Below are 17,386 nucleotides of genomic sequence, written 5' to 3' on the forward strand. Positions count from 1 at the left end.
ATATCCTCGTGGTAATCAGCAGACGAATCTTTTATATTTTTGGCCAACAGAAGCAAAGCGTTAGTTACGAAACCATTTTCATTCACGGCCCTTGAAGAAGGTGTGTTCAAAGCACAATACTTGGTTTCGTCTACCCAGCCATATTTGTCAACATCATGACATTATATGTCATGACATTATATGTCTGCTGGATTCTCGGTAGCTTTTCATTCGCCTCAAATATTATTGTCGATACAATGCGTGTAGATTCCATTATGACCATCCGATTGTTCAATTTTTAATATTTGAAACCACAAGACAATAAGACACCTCGTAGAGTTTCTAAATATTTGTAATTGTAATCGGGATAATCGGATAATTTATACCAAAGCATTTTCAAGGTTGATACTTCATTTTTTTGGTATATACCATAAATTGTTCGCCCAATCATATCTTTCATAGCACCATCAACGTTTGCAAATTTTTTATTCCTTTGTTTTCGTTTCATTGCATGGTCAATGACATCCCCTATTTCAATGACTCGAAGAACTGTCGAATGAGATAGTTTCGTTAAGTCGCATATTCTGTCCACAATAGCATTCTGTAAAGTGTGACAGTTTTCCTTCTTCAATCATTCATGAATATTTAAAATTACTCGCTGAACTTGAACATGTAAATCCTTATTTACAAATTCTGGATCCCTGTCGATTGACACAGACTCCTCAAACGTAATGTTATCTTTTGTTTCAAAAGGTCTCCAGAAAGTCATACTGATGAAAGTACCCAAAAACACTCAGATTTTCACAAAAATCGGTTTGAACTATGAGATTGGAACCTTTGGTGTAAAAGTTGAAAACTTTTTCTAGAGATTAATTACCCTAATATCAAACTGATATTTTTGCACTCGGCGCGCGTTTCGCTAACAAGGTTATCATCTTCTGGAGAAGCAAATTGATACTCAATCTAAAGACAACGGTTAGCTGTTTATATGCCTAAAATTTTTGGACAGATGTGGACTTTGTTTGTAAAATGATGATTATTCTAATTGATTTTTTGGTAATTAACTAGTGGAACCACTACCTGCAAATTAATTTGTCCGCTTTTTAATCTATTTCTTAAATCAATTAGGATAATCATCATTTAACAAACAAAGTCCACATCGGACCAAAAAACTTTAGGTATATAAACAGCTAACCCTTGTCTTTAGATTCAGTATCAATTTGCTTCTCCTGAAGATGCTAACCTTGTTAGCGAAACGCGCCTCGAGTGCAGAAATATCAGTTTGGTGTTAGGGTAATTGATCTCTAAAAAAAGTTTTCGAAAATCGGTTTGCAAAACCACTCACTACCTCACCTAACCCCACGAACACATGGCACTGATAAAGAAATATTGTGAAACGGCAAAATAATTAGTATTCAGACAGTCCAGCTAACCGAGCTTTTATTCCTCAACTACATTTGATAGCACGTTTACTAACTATCTGGGCGACTAGAGGCCACAGGCAAGAAATGTTTATGACTATACCAGGGACGCTTTGAACATAAAAGAACTGGTAGTATATACATTTACCATTTGCCGGGCAGTGATTATGAACACCCCTCGTATTGCTCTTATTTTTTTCCGTTCCAATTGGGAATGGATAGACTATACTTATTTCCTAGCTCTGATAGGCATCTAGATGCCTGTTGTTAACTTATCTAACTAATCTCAATGAACCAAAGTCTATCGAATGGTTTGGTTGTGAAACATAATAGGCGACTGCTGATTTTTCTGGTCGTCCATATTTAAGGTTTGCTAAGAGTTCCTTAGATCTCATTTTGAGAGATCTTTCAGATCTATTAATGGATATATTAAGACAATCAAGACGCAGGTACCTAGCAGAGGTATCTATGGTACAAATAAAGACAACATCGTATGTAAATTTACTTTGTTTTAGTTTGAACAAGTTTTACTTTGAAGGATAGCTAGATCGTGGTAAAATGAATCAAAAGGAGATAATGCATCATTCAACCCTCTTCTACCCGTGAAGACTCTCCTCACAACATTGTTCAATTCATTTCTCTTCAAAGTATCACAATTTCGTGGAAAACTATAAACTTTCATGAAACCCAGGTTTTTCATTGAATCGAGTTATATACATGCAAAGCGATCAAAACTGTTGAAAAAGTTATTGAGTAATTAATTTCCCTCAAAAACATACCGTCTTTTACAGCTGGAGCCTGCGGGCGTCAAACTCAATAAAGTGGTAATACAAAAAGGTAATTTCCATTTTCGCAGTGGGATGAATCGATTAAACGTCGAATCCAAACTCAATCAAACTTTTGGTTGAAAATACCATAAAAAATCACAATTTCAATTGATAATATACATGCTGTTCCTTATGCTCTCATATAACATCTGGATTAATCTAACTAAAGAAATAAATATTTCGAAATTTGAGAAAACCATATAACTGTAGGTGAGTGGTTGAAGTTTCTTGTTGATTTGTGAACAAGAATTGAGTGTACAGAATTTCAAAAAGTTGTTGAAAATAATGACAAATGGTCAAATGCTGAGGTTTCTGATATAGTTGATTAGCTTTTTGAAGGTTATGTCTAAGACTTTAGAGTGCAGAAATGTCAAATGTTATTGAAGCTTTCACAATACTATTACAAACAAGTTTCCTATCCTACTTGAAGCTTCAAGAGAGCCTACAGAAGTGTTTTTATTCCATCAAAGTAGAATTCGGATTTCAATTTTTAATTCTTGTCATTTGAGATTTCTCCACACTCTGTTCAGGCAGAGCTGGTATATTCAGGCACATGTTCGGCTAGCGTAGATTCAAAAAACTTATTTGACTCAAGTTTTGTCTCTTTCCAACTGATACAGTCAATCCAGATACGGAGAAGAAGGAATGAGCTTCAAATAATCAAATAACTGAGAATTGGAAATGTTGGTGATTATCGTCAATAAATTTTTCTTCATTTCTATACACCAAAGGGTTAGAATTCTTCAAAAAAAACCTCATAGCCTCAATAAATATTTTCTGAACTCAAGTTGTTGCGAACGTTCATTTGATATTTATCTAAATATGTTCATATTCTGTGTTGGAAAGGAAGGGGTCCGGTATAGAAAAATCGGAAACCATGGGAGATACAGAGTCGAGATACGAAAAAAATTATGTAAAAAAACAGCCTGCGATTTATGGATGTCATAAAATGTGTCTTACCTGATGGTTTGGCAATTTATTCGTATTCTTGAACGCTAGGAGAGAAATCAAATATCACCATAAACAGGTAGTGAAATTCTAACCTCACACTCTCAATGGAAACACATTTCAAACTGAAATCAGGGCCGTTCAGGGGCTTTTTGAGGTACGAAATTCCGTACCAGACATTGTTGCAGATATGTTACAACGTGCGCGAACACTTCTGCTTATTGGAATAGAAACTTACAACTGATTGAACGGTATGTTGCATTTCTGCAACATAATGCAATGAAGGATTCATGCATTAATTTCATTATCTCAAATTTCAGTTTTTTGAGTTGACTCGTTTAAAAAATAAGAGGGGGGACATTAAAGGCATGCACCTTTCAATTCAGATATAAGAGATTGTAGTGAGACCACTTCTCTCTCTCCCACAACGCCACTGCTTGGTACATCTGGAACTTTTTTCTTCTTTCTTGTAAAACCACCAAACACATCTAATACAACAATAGTAGCTGAACTCTTCGAAAAACTCATCCCAACTGCTAGAATGAAACTGATGAAATGGCAAACCGTTCTTCACATTTCCCTCCACCAGGCATATACACATGGAAACCAGGTTCTAATGTGTGTTTGCCGCTTTACTCTTCTGCTTCTTCAGCAACTGAGTTACCATTTGTAAAACATCTTCAGTAATTCAATTTTTCAATGCCTTCAATATTGTTTGAAGAAATATATCAACTCACAAGTTTTAGATTTTAGTAAATAGCCACCTCTTGTTGATCAGGAAGAATCCATAGACCACTATATGATAAATAATACATTCACATAAACCAGTTCTGCAGTAACAAACAATTGTGTTTACCTACCCAGTGAGAAACATAACCTCACAAATTGTTTTTAATCCCAGAGAGCCCTGAGGTGGACCAAATCTATCAAGTTCTGAAACAAGCAACGGAAATATCGAACAGCAAACTGCGGGTTAACGTGGAGATTGTTACTCCCGTTGATAAAAGTGCTCCGGGTTCAAATGCCGGCAGCTCTGGGAGTTCAGGTCAAAGTTTGAACCGTAGGGGACCTCCTCCCCAACCAAGAGCTGCAGGCTCAATGCTAGCTGTTATTAATCCCGCTCCTTGCTCCACCAGCTCAGGTTTGTAGGGAATGACTCAGTTTCTGTTTATTTCACATTACGAAAAGTTGAAGATGCAAAGATGTATCAAATGCCTTAGATTTTGTTCGATCAAGGTTACTGTTTGTTCCTCCATATTGTTCATTATATAATTCAATAATTGGTGACGGGATTTTCTATAAGGCCCTGACTTTTGTCGTCCTCATGCAGTGTAATTACTATCATCACTTGCCATCAACTTGAGCTTTGATGGGCTTTCATTATCACCAAGTATAATGATAAAACACAATCTACCGACAGTATGCTTCACGACTAGAACAACCTCAACAGCAATACTATATTTTATATCAGTCCATTAGTCATTGGACCCCAACTAGGGTCCAATGATACACACAATGACACAAGATGTCCCTCTGGATGCTTTTGTCTGCCAGATCAATATAATTCTCTCAGGGTCGTTAGGGGGGCTATGAGGGGTCATATTTAATATTATTTTTTCACCACAAATGAACTCATTCATTGATTGGTAAATGGAAATGTTAGTCATAAAGTACCACAAATTATACCTTCTGCTGCTGGATAATAATAAATTCTGCATAAATCACAAAAAAAGTGTTGAGTTAATTTTTGTGTAGTGTGTATTATAAATGGTCCTATTAGAGAAACTAAATGAAGAAAACAAAGTATGAATTATTATGCCTTGTTATGTAGTGAGATGAACTCAACAAAAAAGCAGAAAGCCTCATTCGCAGAAATTTTGTAATTTTGGAGCAGTCTAAGAGTTATTTTGATTATATTAAAAATGACGACTTATATACAGGGGTTTTCATGATGAGCGTTAATTAGCCGTTTCTGGCAAACTATTCAACGGATCAACCTGAAAATTCCACTGTATGCATAAGTCAATATGACCTACACGCCTAAAATATTATAGACGAAGCGGCGTTGTCGCTTCTACTATAAAGTAGCGGCTTCTTTGATTTTTCAAATAGAATCATGATTCATTATCACTTCGTCAACAAATTCATATACTATTTTCCTATACCTATCTATTACCGTTTAGAAGATATAAATCAATTTCGATATTTTTTTACCAAACATGAACTTTTATAAATGCTGGTAATCTTGAACTCTCTTGCACTAAAACGATCAAATTTGAAATGGAGTGGAGTGATACTATGAGGATCTTCACTACGAGTCATATTTTCATTTGCCTCATACAGGGTCTTCAAAAAATGCAGATAGTTTGATCTCATGAAAAAATGAGTGGAACTCAATTTTTTCAAATGTATAGTTCAACAGTTTTGAGCTCTACATCCAATTTCAGATTAACTTTGTTCAGATAATACTATTTCTATTTTGAACCGTTTTCGAGATAAACTGTTTCAAACGGAAATTGACATGGTTTCCTTGTTCATCACTCATTTCTGTAAAACAGATTTTGTTTGATGTTTCTCAATTAGTCACAGTTAATACAATGAAAAGATAATTATTAAAATACTCCTCAACCATCGAATGAAACTTCTCTTCAAACAATAGTTTTATTAACGCTAAAACACGAACTGAAAATAATGAACCCATAAATTAATGAGTTGATTTATTCGTCATAGTATTTCAGAATATGTTCAAACACATCTCCACCTCTACTTAAACAAACATGTAATCTCTTCAAAAGATTGTCATATGTAGCGCTTCTGATCAAGTCTGGAGTCAAACTATTGAAAGCAGTTGTAACTCTCGATTTCATATCTTCCATTGTTGTTATTGGAGTAGAGTAAACCATATTTTTTATGAAACTCCACACGAAATAATCTAATGGGTTGCCATCTGGTGTTCTAGGAGGTTAACGAAAAGGTCCATTATTACCAATCCATCTGTCTTCGAAGATTTCGGTTAAAGCTTCGCTGACTGAATGAGAATTATGGGGTGGAGCACCATCCATTTGGTACCATACACGTTCTCTTCCTGGTCTATTATTTAAAATCATTTGAATTCCATTCCTCAGTAAATCTTCATATTTTGATGCATTCAAATTATCATCATAAAACTCGATATAAAAAATTGACTCATTCTTTATGGCACAAAATACATTGAATTGCCATCTATCTTGAAAACCCCTTTGGCGGACAACATGGGGATTTTCTGGCGCCCAATAATGACTGTTGTGTCTATTGAAAACTCCATTTTTTGTGAACTTGGCCTCATTTGTCCATATGATATTGTCAAGGAAATGTTCATCCTCTTGAGTCTTGATAAGTAACCATTCAAAGAATTCCACTCTACGAGGTAAATCAGTCTCTTTCAAATTTTGGACACAGTAGAACTTATAGGGATGCCATTTATGCTTATTAAGAATTTGACAAATTGTCACGTAGGGTATACATATCTCCCTTTCAGCCTCGTGCAGAGAAGCATTTGGAAATGCATGAAAGTATCCCAAAACTGTTATACCATTGTCATCATCATCCACTTTAGTCTTCTTACGAATGATTTTTGGACGGAAGGTTCCATTCAACCTACAGTTTTTTAGTAGGCGATTTATCACATTATTATTCGGCTTCGGAAGTTGTGGATATCTTTCATGAAATACTCGGCATGTTCTACTTGCAATTCTATTGCACTCACCATAAATTATTAATAACTTCAAGAAATCTTCATTACTGTAACCTAATCTTGACATTATTCTAATAATTGGTAGCTATCACAATCAGTCAAAACCACCAACGAAAGTCTGACGTTAAATAATTGGTTTATTTATTTTTCCAAAGCACACTAATGTTAATGTGTACTGTTGTACGTTAGAGACCAATACCTCAATGTATACAAATTGTAACTTTTTCTAAGGTAGGTACATACCAATTTCGAATTGACTGATCTGAGACAGTTATAAAACTGGATCAAAAAGAAATATTACCGAGTATAAAAAAAAAATGTTGAATATCCAAAATAAGTGATGAATTCAAAAAACGAGCAAGAAAACCACGTCAGTTTCCGTTTGAAACAGTTAATCTCGAAAACGGTTCAAAATAGAAATAGTATTATCTGAACAAAGTTAATCTGAAATTGGATGTAGAGCTCGAAAATCCGTTCGAAAAGAAATTTTTCTATGAAGATAGGCATTCTTTCTGGCAGGAATAATTTTATGGAATATATTGGCGGCATGAAAGATTCTTCTGTTATTCATATTTCACTCAAAGGCATCTTTGAGCTTATGAGAGATTCTCTGAGAACGTCTTATTCCATAAATTAGGCTCTAGCACGAGTTTTGTACTTTTTAAATTTTACGTTAATACTGCTTACTCAAATGTGGTCCATAGACAGTATTAGCATAGTTAAAATGTGATAAAACTAGTGTTTCACATAATACTGATTTAAATTTTTTGGTCTAAATAATAGAACATTTGGTTTTTGAGAATTCAGCAGTAAACACAAATCTGCCCAGAAATCGCGTTTGAACAAAATTTGGTTAGTTGACTTAGATGATTTGTGTATTTTTTTCTCAAGCGCATTAACATTCCTAAGAGATTTTAGTATTTTTCCCCAATATCTTTTTCATTTCATAGACTGTCTTCGATTAAAATGGATTGAATTTTCTGGAATTCAAAGATTAATTGAGTTAGCTGTCATGTAATGCCAGGTGATGAAAATCTAAGACATTTGATATATTCAAAAAGAATAAGTATTGGTTGATTCGACTGACGTATGATTCAATTCGATGCCCTGAATCAATCATCCTTTTTTCGAAAAATATCTTTGCATCATTCCATTTTTCATGTGTGACAAAACACAATGGGGTTGTGTAGACTCGTTGAAGAAGTCATCAGTTGATGAAAAGTTCAGATTCAGTTCGAAAATAGAAGAACAGGCGATTCACTCACATAAAAAAAGCATTGTATTTTTAAGCATACTTTCAAGTAAATGATTGGCAGATACTCCATTTACTGAAAAAAAAAAAATTAAACGGATGTAACCTGAAGGATTATGAAAATTCAACTTGACTGGAAAAATAACTCGTATTAACTGAATTTCAGCACATAATAAGCAAGGTACTCGCTTTTCAATTAATGGTAATTTTTGAGATATTTTCAAAAAACTAAAATTGCTGAATTTCGTTTTTTAGCACTAAATACGTTATTTGAAAATAAGGCAGTCCCACATTTTGTATTGTTTAATGGTTGCCTCTCTGCGAAAGAACTTATAGATGTGGTGTGACTGAAAACGGCTTCCTTTTATGTAATTGGATCAACTTAGATTGTCCTGGTGATGTCTGTTTTCAATTATATTTGATAATCTATCAAATTATTATTCACAATATAGTAAATATTTGGAAAATAACTAGCAGTTTTTCCTTTCATTTTTTTTGATGAGTCATCACAGACACAAATAATAATTTATTCAAAATCTAAATCATATACTTTGCGTCATATAGAATTTCTGCACCACCTGTCAATATTTATTATATTGGCAACCATCCAGTCAGTAAGTTTGAAATTTGAAAATCTTGGCTAATTTTTTTTCAAAATAAGTGTTCCCACATAATAGTTTTGGTACTTTTGAAACTTCAAGAATGAATGAAACAATTATACTCAAAGTAGGTATATAACTTTAATCGTTAAATCAGTTTCGTTGAGGGTATCGCATGTTTTTCATACTGGTCAAAATTTGCTCAAAAATATATTTTTTCATCAACTGATCATTTTAATTTTTTCATAACTTTCATTACTCCTAGGTCTTGCATGCTCTTTCAACATACTTTCTATTAGAATAAATTTCCTACTCCTATCAGCACCTTTCCTTATAACTGAAATGAAGAATATCTTTCCGGAAGTCGAAGAGATTTCCTCTAGTCAGTGATAAAAATGAATACCTTCGACAGTATATTCCAATCACTTCACATCAGCTTCATTACAACCGGTTACAAATGTTCAATCTGGATCAGATTACGAAAGTTCGTTGACGACAGTTCCTTAGCTTTACCCGGAATTGAGTTTCGTGTCTCTCGGATTCATGCCTTGTATTATTGGGAAAACTTGATAATGGGAACATTTGAAATTACGGGCGATAGGAAAGATTTTCAATCATAATGTCAAACCATACCTTTACCTCATGGGAAATCATTTTGACGACTATCGATTGACTTCAGTGACAAAACTCTATGGTTGTTGATTCGATCGATTTGAAAACTGCTCTGTAAAGAAATGCAGTTGTCATTTCCATCAATATTCATTATGGCAACTGAGATATCATTTCGATTAAACAAAATTATTGAAATTGTGAAGGTAAGTATATGGTTATCAGCCGCTTCTCTGCAATCATTTCGTAGCGTCACTAACACATCAGTTCTTTTAACGATTTTTGTGTTATTACCCGAAGAAAATGAATGACCAAGGCGTTTACTAACTTCGTTTGTGGTGGTATGTTTTTATATTCAAGAGTTATTAGTGCACTCAACCTCAACATACTTATTTGAATTTGTTTTCTTTTTTTTTGGCTATGTTCTCCATGATGAATGTCATGATGAATCGGCATTTCGATGCAAATAGTTCAAGAAACACATCAGACTCCATCGTAGAATTAATTCCATTGAATATCCTTTATATACGGCAAGTCTTTTTTCATTCGGGAAATGTAAAATTCCATAATATAATTTCAAAATAGTAGGCACTAAATTCTCAGAAATGACTGACGTTTTTGCCTCAATCTGTCTCGTGCAGTAGTGTACGAAGTCCATACTAAACAGATGAGGAAAAGTAATAATAAAATATATAGAATCACGACCTTGACAACAATAATTTCATTTTAATGCAATACTTTTTCTGAGAATTCAGTGCCTACCACTTAGTCTAATCAACAAGTTCAAAAACATGAAAAAAAGAGATGAAGATTCTGAAAATACAAGTGATAGCTCATTTGATACGGAATCACCTCTAGAAGAATGTTTTTGAAGGATTTTGGTGCAGGTAAAAAATTACAATTGTTATTAACAAAATAAAATTGAAAAAAATGGTATTTGGTTTTTCGTTAATAACTCAAAAAATATTAATATTTAAGTAATTTCGAAAAAAGTTCGTTGAAGAGGGGGAAATTTCCGATAAAAAAGTACCGACTCCCAAAACTCTATCTCTATTATTTATAATTATAATTTGACGTTGAAAATAGGGTTCCGCGCAGCTGTTACGGCATGCGTGCACTACCGCTAAAGAGAGTTTATCAAAAGAAATATTTTTTTTTATGACATAAAATTTCATTTAGAAAATTTGAAAAAAATCAAGTATCTTTTCAACACTTGAATGAATCGAGTCCCGTAGAAAAAAAATTTCATCACCATTTTTCAAAAAGTTATTCAATTGTTAACTAACAATTTTTGTCCCAATCTCCGTTGGCATAAATAATGGGATAAAAGGTATAAATAACTGGCCTATAAATTTTAAACTTTATGGAGCCCTTTTGATATATATACTTCATACGATCCTGTGATGAAAGTTCATAAAAATCAATTGATTTGTTAATTATAATTTTTTATAACTATTGCAAAATGAAATATCTAAAAATTTTTGATAAAAACTTTTTCTCCAATTGATATTCAGCTATGTCTGTTTCCACATTAAACAATGGCAGTTAATAACATAGGATATGAATTTTTTACGTAATTTGTTTATTAAATTGTTATCACCGAATAGAGAAATTCAATATTTTTGAAAAAATTTTTTCAGCTATTTTGTTGTATAGAGATAATTATAATTGGATTTTTTTTTTCCTAATTTCAATTTTTCATTGTTTAAAATCGATTTTTTTATATTTCTATTATTTAAATAATTAGTTAAGAAATAATGTTGCTTTTAAAAATCATAATTTACACTTTTAAATAGTTTGGCAAAAAAAATTCATTTATCATTTAATTGTTCATTAGTTAACCAATTTGTTATAAACAAATATTGACCAACGTTATATTTTTTTTTTCTGAAGCAGAAAAAAATTATGAAAACAGCTACATATGAAATTATATATGAAATTAAAAAGATTATTTTATCAAAACAACGATAAAAATAAAATAAAAACAACAATAAAAATTAATTGGCGCTCCGGGGCGACTTTATTGATTCCAGTGGCGTATTTGCTTTTGCAGCTGCAGGAAAACTCGGAAAAACCTGCAGCACCACATTAGAAAGTATTATAATGAATAAAAATTAATTATGGCACTTTTTTATATATAGCTGTTTTTATAATTTGTTTCTGCTTCAGAGAAAAAATATAAAGTTGGTCAATAGTTGTTTATAACAAATTGGTAAACTAATTAACAATTGAATAATAAATATTTTTTTTGACAAACTATTTAAAAGTGTAAATTATGATTTTTAAAAGTATAATTATTTCCTAAGTAATTATTCAAACAATCGAAATATAAAAAAATCGATTTTAAACAATTAAAAATTGAAATTGAGATTTTTTTTCCAATTATGATCATCTCTAGACAACAAAAAAACAAAAAAAAAATTGAATTTCTCTATTTGTTTGAAACAATTTAATAAACAAATTACGTAAAAAATCCATATCCTATGTTAGTAACCGCCATTGTTTAATGTGAAAACAGTTATAGCTGAATATCAATTGAAAATAAAATTATCAACAATTTTTAGAGATTTCATTTTGCAATAGTTATAAAAATTGAAATTAACAAATTGATAAATTGTTATGAACTTCCATCGTAGGATCGTATGAAGTATATTTATCAAAAGCTCCACGAAGTTTAAAATTTATAGGCCAATTATTTATACCTTTCATCCCATTATTTATACCAACGGAGATTGGGAAAAAATTTGTTACTTAATTTTTCAAAAAGTTATTCAATTACTTTTTGAAAAATGGTGATAAAACTTTTTTTTCTACGGGACTCGATTCATTCAAGTGTCAAGAAGATACTTGAGTTTTTCCAAATTTTTTAAATGAAATTTTATGCTATAAAAAAATATTTATTTTGATAAACTCTCTTTAGTGGCAGCGCGCGCATGCCGTAACAGCCACGCGGAATCCTATTTTCAACGTCAAATTAAAAGTATAAATAATGGAGATAGAGTTTTGGGGTCGGGACTTTTTTATCGGAAATTTCCTCCTCTTCAACGAGCTTTTTTCAAAATTGCTTCAATAATAAAATTTTTTGAGTTATTGACGAAAAACTAAACACCATTTTTTTCAAATCTTATTTTGTTAATAACAATTGCAATTTTCCACCTAAACCAAAATCTTTCAAAAACATGTTTCTAGAGGTGAATCGAATGAGGTATCGCTCATATTTTTAGGACCTTCAACTCTATTTTTCATATTTTTGAACGTGTTGATTAGACTAATTATGGAGTTGTGCTATAGAAGCGATTATGAGAAGTGCAATGTTTTTTCCGTAGACGATATTTCAACATTTATCTTTCACAAAAATTGTGGTTTTCGTAATCTTATCAACAGTTACGACAATTAAGAAACAAGTTCTCCAGATGGAAAAAGGCACAGTAAAAATACGGTCGGCTGTAAAATTTTTTGAATTTTGGCCCTCATCTAGTGACAAATAGTTTTCTACTTTCGCGAAGTCAATTTTCAGAATTATCATTGTGCACTATAACTCAACATTGAATAACTCATGTATTACTATTACATCAGACTAAAACTGATCGTAGCTAACCATTTTGATAGTTAAAATGTAACACTACAATCCAACTGTGCAAACATAATTTGTACAGCTTCAACTTGATCATATCATATCATGTTTATTCTGTTTGACAAATTGGAACTGAATTTTCTGTTAATGACACCAGCATTGAACCATTTTGTAGTTAGTCAACAATAAGTCAGAATGTACTCCTCTGTGAGGTGAAATTGTTGTGGTTCACACCAGAAACGATTTTAAAATCAGGAAAATACATTTTTCGATAAAAAAGTTGAAAAACTTCATCTCGCCCAACGACCAACAACAGTTGGTTCTGGTAAATATGAATATCCCTGTACCGGATATAATAATTTCGGGACAGACAATTCCGCTCTCTGCTTCGATAAGTATAATGGGCGTTAAAATGGACATCAATATGTCTTAGCACAATCATGTCGCTGGAATTGCAAAAGCCGCTTCTCAAAAGATTGGAACACTGTTTCTAACCACAAAACTGTAGACACCTCAGCAACTTTTGATGCTTTATAAAGCTCTGATCAGACCTTCTTTGAAGCTTCGCCCTAAGCATACCCTGAAGCTGTTGGATTCCATCCAGAAAAGAGTCATCCATCTGATTGGAGACGCGAACATCATGTGCTCTCTTTTATAAAAACTTTCACGGGAAGTGTTCAAGTGACTTGGCACATTTCATTCCACCAAGAGCGGTACATATCAGGAATACGCGACCAACTGTGACCGCTCAGCGTTCTGAGGTTCAACTCAGTACACCTCGACCTTTACTGTTCATAAACTCTTCCAATTGGAACTACGTTTATGTGGAATATACTTCCTTATAACGTTTTTCGAAATGAATTATATCTCCAGCGTTTCAAATTCAACGTGAATCGCTACTTTCTTGGATAATACCACACTGGGTATTGAATTATGTTCGACAAACATTCATGCAAGATACCTCACGAAGGTTAGTCTTGCAGATGTCTCCCGCTGCTGGATAATCGTCAAACATCTGGCGAGACTAACCTCACAGGTTGCATAAATATCTGTCGGATATAATTCAATATCCAGCGTGGTATTAGCCGGGCAAGTAGTTGTTTTCTGGCAGGTATTTACCAGAACATAATGTGTAGGTATGTTGAGGGACAAGAATGTTTCACAATATTTATTTTTTGTTCTTATGTATCACTTTTCGATACAGTTTTCATGATTTTGATATACAAATCAGTTCACGAATTGATTCAATAGGCGTCTGGGCAAGTGTTTTTCACACTAAGAGGGACTTATTTCTCACCAGCATTAGATGATAGATGCGTAGGCGGAAAAAATGAATTGATGTTTCGTAGGCACATGCTAATAGTTTTGTAAAAACATGAGAGGATCAATCGCGCTGAGCACATTAGTTTCTAACGCCCTGTACTAATGTACTAGGATTTGTTTTATAGTACTGTAGTAATCTTAGGAAAGTTGCTAGAGAATTATTTATGTTCCAGAAATTCGTATCGGCATACTGGTTGCCTTTTATTTCGGTGTTGGAAGGAATCTAGATGTATTCGATGCGCTTTGTTCCTTCAGCTAGCATAGGTAACTCATATTTCATGTGGGAAGGTCTAGACTAGAGCTAGACTTGTTGTATATCGCTAATGTAATACAAATCGATCGATTACATCAGCATAAAAATTGTGTGCTCGGGATTCGATGGAGTCGACGAAGGCCGTTTTTGCCTTGGGAAGGTTCTACTAGTGAGAAAGTTATCAAAGTCAAGAGTTACAATACAACAACAAATTGGGAAAGAGGTTTTGGCTTTCAACTCTTCCATTTCCATACAAGAAAATGTGGGAGTATTTCAAAGATCTTCCAAAAATTGATCTACCACTATTAAAAATGAACTCAATGTAATGTACTGAATTCATCAACATCGTGTGAAGTAATAATTCCTCTAGAGGTATATGAAAGCTCTAACATATATGTACAATGTTGTTCTAGTCATATCCTGATGTCATAAAGGATTGGAATAGCTTCAACTATTACTTTCACTTAACAAAGGTACGATATTGGATTCAAGACACATCTTGAGTGATATAGTTGGCGATATTAGGAATTTCCAAAAACTCCTAATGCTTCTCAAGTGGTGAGAGTTTGCTTCGCAACCCAATATAAGATACACTCTCTGGTTGAGGCAATGATCCACTAGTACCTCCATTTCTCTGGTTGGTGATAGGGATGATACATCTGAAGGGAAGTACTCCGATGCCGTATATTTGCCCTTTCCATTTGGACATTCCAATTCAACCACAGCTAGGTCTGAGGTTTTGAATTTTGCCATCGGAATTACACTGTAATTCCTAGGTACATAAACAGATTTCCTAGGTTGCTGATTGCTTGATAAGCTGAAAATTCGACAAGTTAGGCTACTGAAACCAGTAATTTGGGTCTTCATTAGCCTGGGCTCCTGGATCATAGCTATTGCATCCTCCAATACATCAAGGGAGCGACATAGTATTGCCGTTGTTGCCTTTTGGTGTTGGAGGTTGCATTGTATTATATTAATCTTTTTTCCAACATCCTTGTCTATGAGAGTGTTGAATTTGGAATTACTTTAGAGGTGCATCTGAACCCCCGCTAGGAAAAGACGGCCTTGCTGTATTTAGTTGTCTTCTTCATCAGGTCATCGACGGTCATCTGTTCAAATTCTTCCACTTCCATTTTGGGACCCATGGTGGCCTTGGGGTCAATGACCACTCGACTTCCGAAGACCTAGGGTCTCCAGAGGTACCCCCTGCTACTTTCCTCGTTGCCATTATAGTCAATGAGGTAGACGCGTAGCTTATTCCCATCGACTTCTTCTTGAGGACAACCATATAGTCGTCTCCGAACCCAAAGACGAAGAGGTGTCCTTGTGGGTTCACCTCCACCTCATTGTGGAAAGTGCACCATATTGCTACCATCAAGTCAGGATTCTGCGCCTTCAGCCGACCCAGCATCCTCTTCTTTCCACCGGGTATCGTCTTGTGGACGTCCTCCGGGATCCAGAGCGGGGCTTTGGTAATCTTTGGGAGCTTATCCACACTGACGATCGCAAGTTATGCCTCCTCCCACGGCTTAAGGTCATTGTGGCTTTTTTAAGCTACTCTAGCATCACGTCGTCTTCGCAAACCACTCTGATGAATCCACCGGAGTATGTCCACGACTTGAACGTAGGCGGTTTGCTGTTGCTGCTGGAGGCGGAGAAGATGATCTTGTCCAGCTTCTCCAGCAGTTGATTTTTGAGGAGACTTTTCCGTTCTACGGTAACCTCACCGTACGGATCAGTCTCATTTATGAAGGCAACCTTGTGGTGTCGCACGGCGGCCTCCGCGACGGTTTTGTGAGGTACAGTGTAAGGTACCGCAGTCGGTAGCCAAGCGGTTCGGCGTGGGTGCTTTGTTCACTCACTCGAATTGACTGCCGTGTTGGTCGGTGGTTCAAGCCCTAGTCTGAACGATCGATCTTCACTTGCTACCGTCCAACCCGTGTTAGAAATCACACGTTAAAAGGTAAGACCTCGTTAATCCTTAGCTCGCACAAGTTTCGACTTCTGAGGGTTGTCGTTTGTAGGGGTGCGATAGCTGGTTAACGGAAAAACATATTTTGAACATATTTTGAACATATTACTGTCGTTGCGTTGCTTCTTCAACCTTCTTGGGGTTCCTCCGCGGAGGTGCTCAAGCGAGGGCGCTTTCCTGCAGGGGCAACCTGAGGGGTGGTTGAATAACGAGCAGACCGGTTCTTTCCATAATACATTTTACAGTACATTCTGATTTGTTTAATCACTGACACTTTAACACTGGTGTCATTGACAGAAAGTTATGTTCCACTCAAAAATCAATCTTTTGAGTTACTTCATCGGCTCATTTTCGATTAGAGTAAACAAATGATATCTATGCGTGATGAATTCAGACCACAGGCAAGGACCGACCATGAACAACATACCTGAATCTTCCTCGATGCGTCGAAGAATTTTCGCTGGGATGAAGAGCCTCACAGGATTTGGATCGCGTTCCCGACACGGCTCTCCAGGACATCGCTCCATCTCACTTCCAGAAAGTACGATATCGTGATAGTGTTGCATTGCTAGCTGTTATAGTTTGTTTCGATGTTGAAGGATGAACCGGTTGTGAGTTTAGTTGTGAAAGTTACCATAGTGTGCTTGATAGCGTAATAGTGAGAAAGCGTAACACATTCTGTTGTATCAAATTATCTAACAGAACAATTCGTTCAGGCCAGTATCAGCTTACCCACACTGTAGGTTGATAGACTGACACCTATAAAAAAACAACTACTTCCTTTATGGATACTACGAAGGTCGTTGAATTATATCTGACATGTGTCAAGCCAGGATTCTTCCGGCAGTTGGCGATACAACTACCGAAATCGATTTTCAATTATTGAAACACACCTG

General features: G+C 34.7%; 1 protein-coding gene across 12 annotated transcripts in view; it reads left to right on the forward strand.

Annotated features, from left to right (window-relative positions):
• Stacl (SH3 and cysteine-rich domain-containing protein) overlaps positions 1 to 17,386 on the forward strand; it is a 379,844-nt gene that overhangs the window by 291,061 nt on the left and 71,397 nt on the right. For 10 of the 12 annotated variants that reach the window (XM_074180450.1, XM_074180451.1, XM_074180454.1 and 7 more), the window contains one exon: positions 4,077 to 4,316. The exons of 1 other annotated variant lie outside the window; for it this stretch is intronic. In XM_074180450.1, coding sequence (XP_074036551.1) covers positions 4,077 to 4,316 — 240 coding nt within the window. Of the gene's footprint in view, positions 1 to 4,076; positions 4,317 to 16,884; positions 17,032 to 17,386 lie in introns of all 12 variants that reach the window. One more of the 12 variants, XM_074180458.1, reaches the window with a different exon arrangement.

This window comes from Leptinotarsa decemlineata, unplaced genomic scaffold (genome assembly GCF_025532065.1).
Source record: "Leptinotarsa decemlineata unplaced genomic scaffold, Ldec_3_MD MMD2_tig00026294_RagTag_RagTag, whole genome shotgun sequence".
NCBI classification, from domain to species: domain Eukaryota; kingdom Metazoa; phylum Arthropoda; class Insecta; order Coleoptera; family Chrysomelidae; genus Leptinotarsa; species Leptinotarsa decemlineata.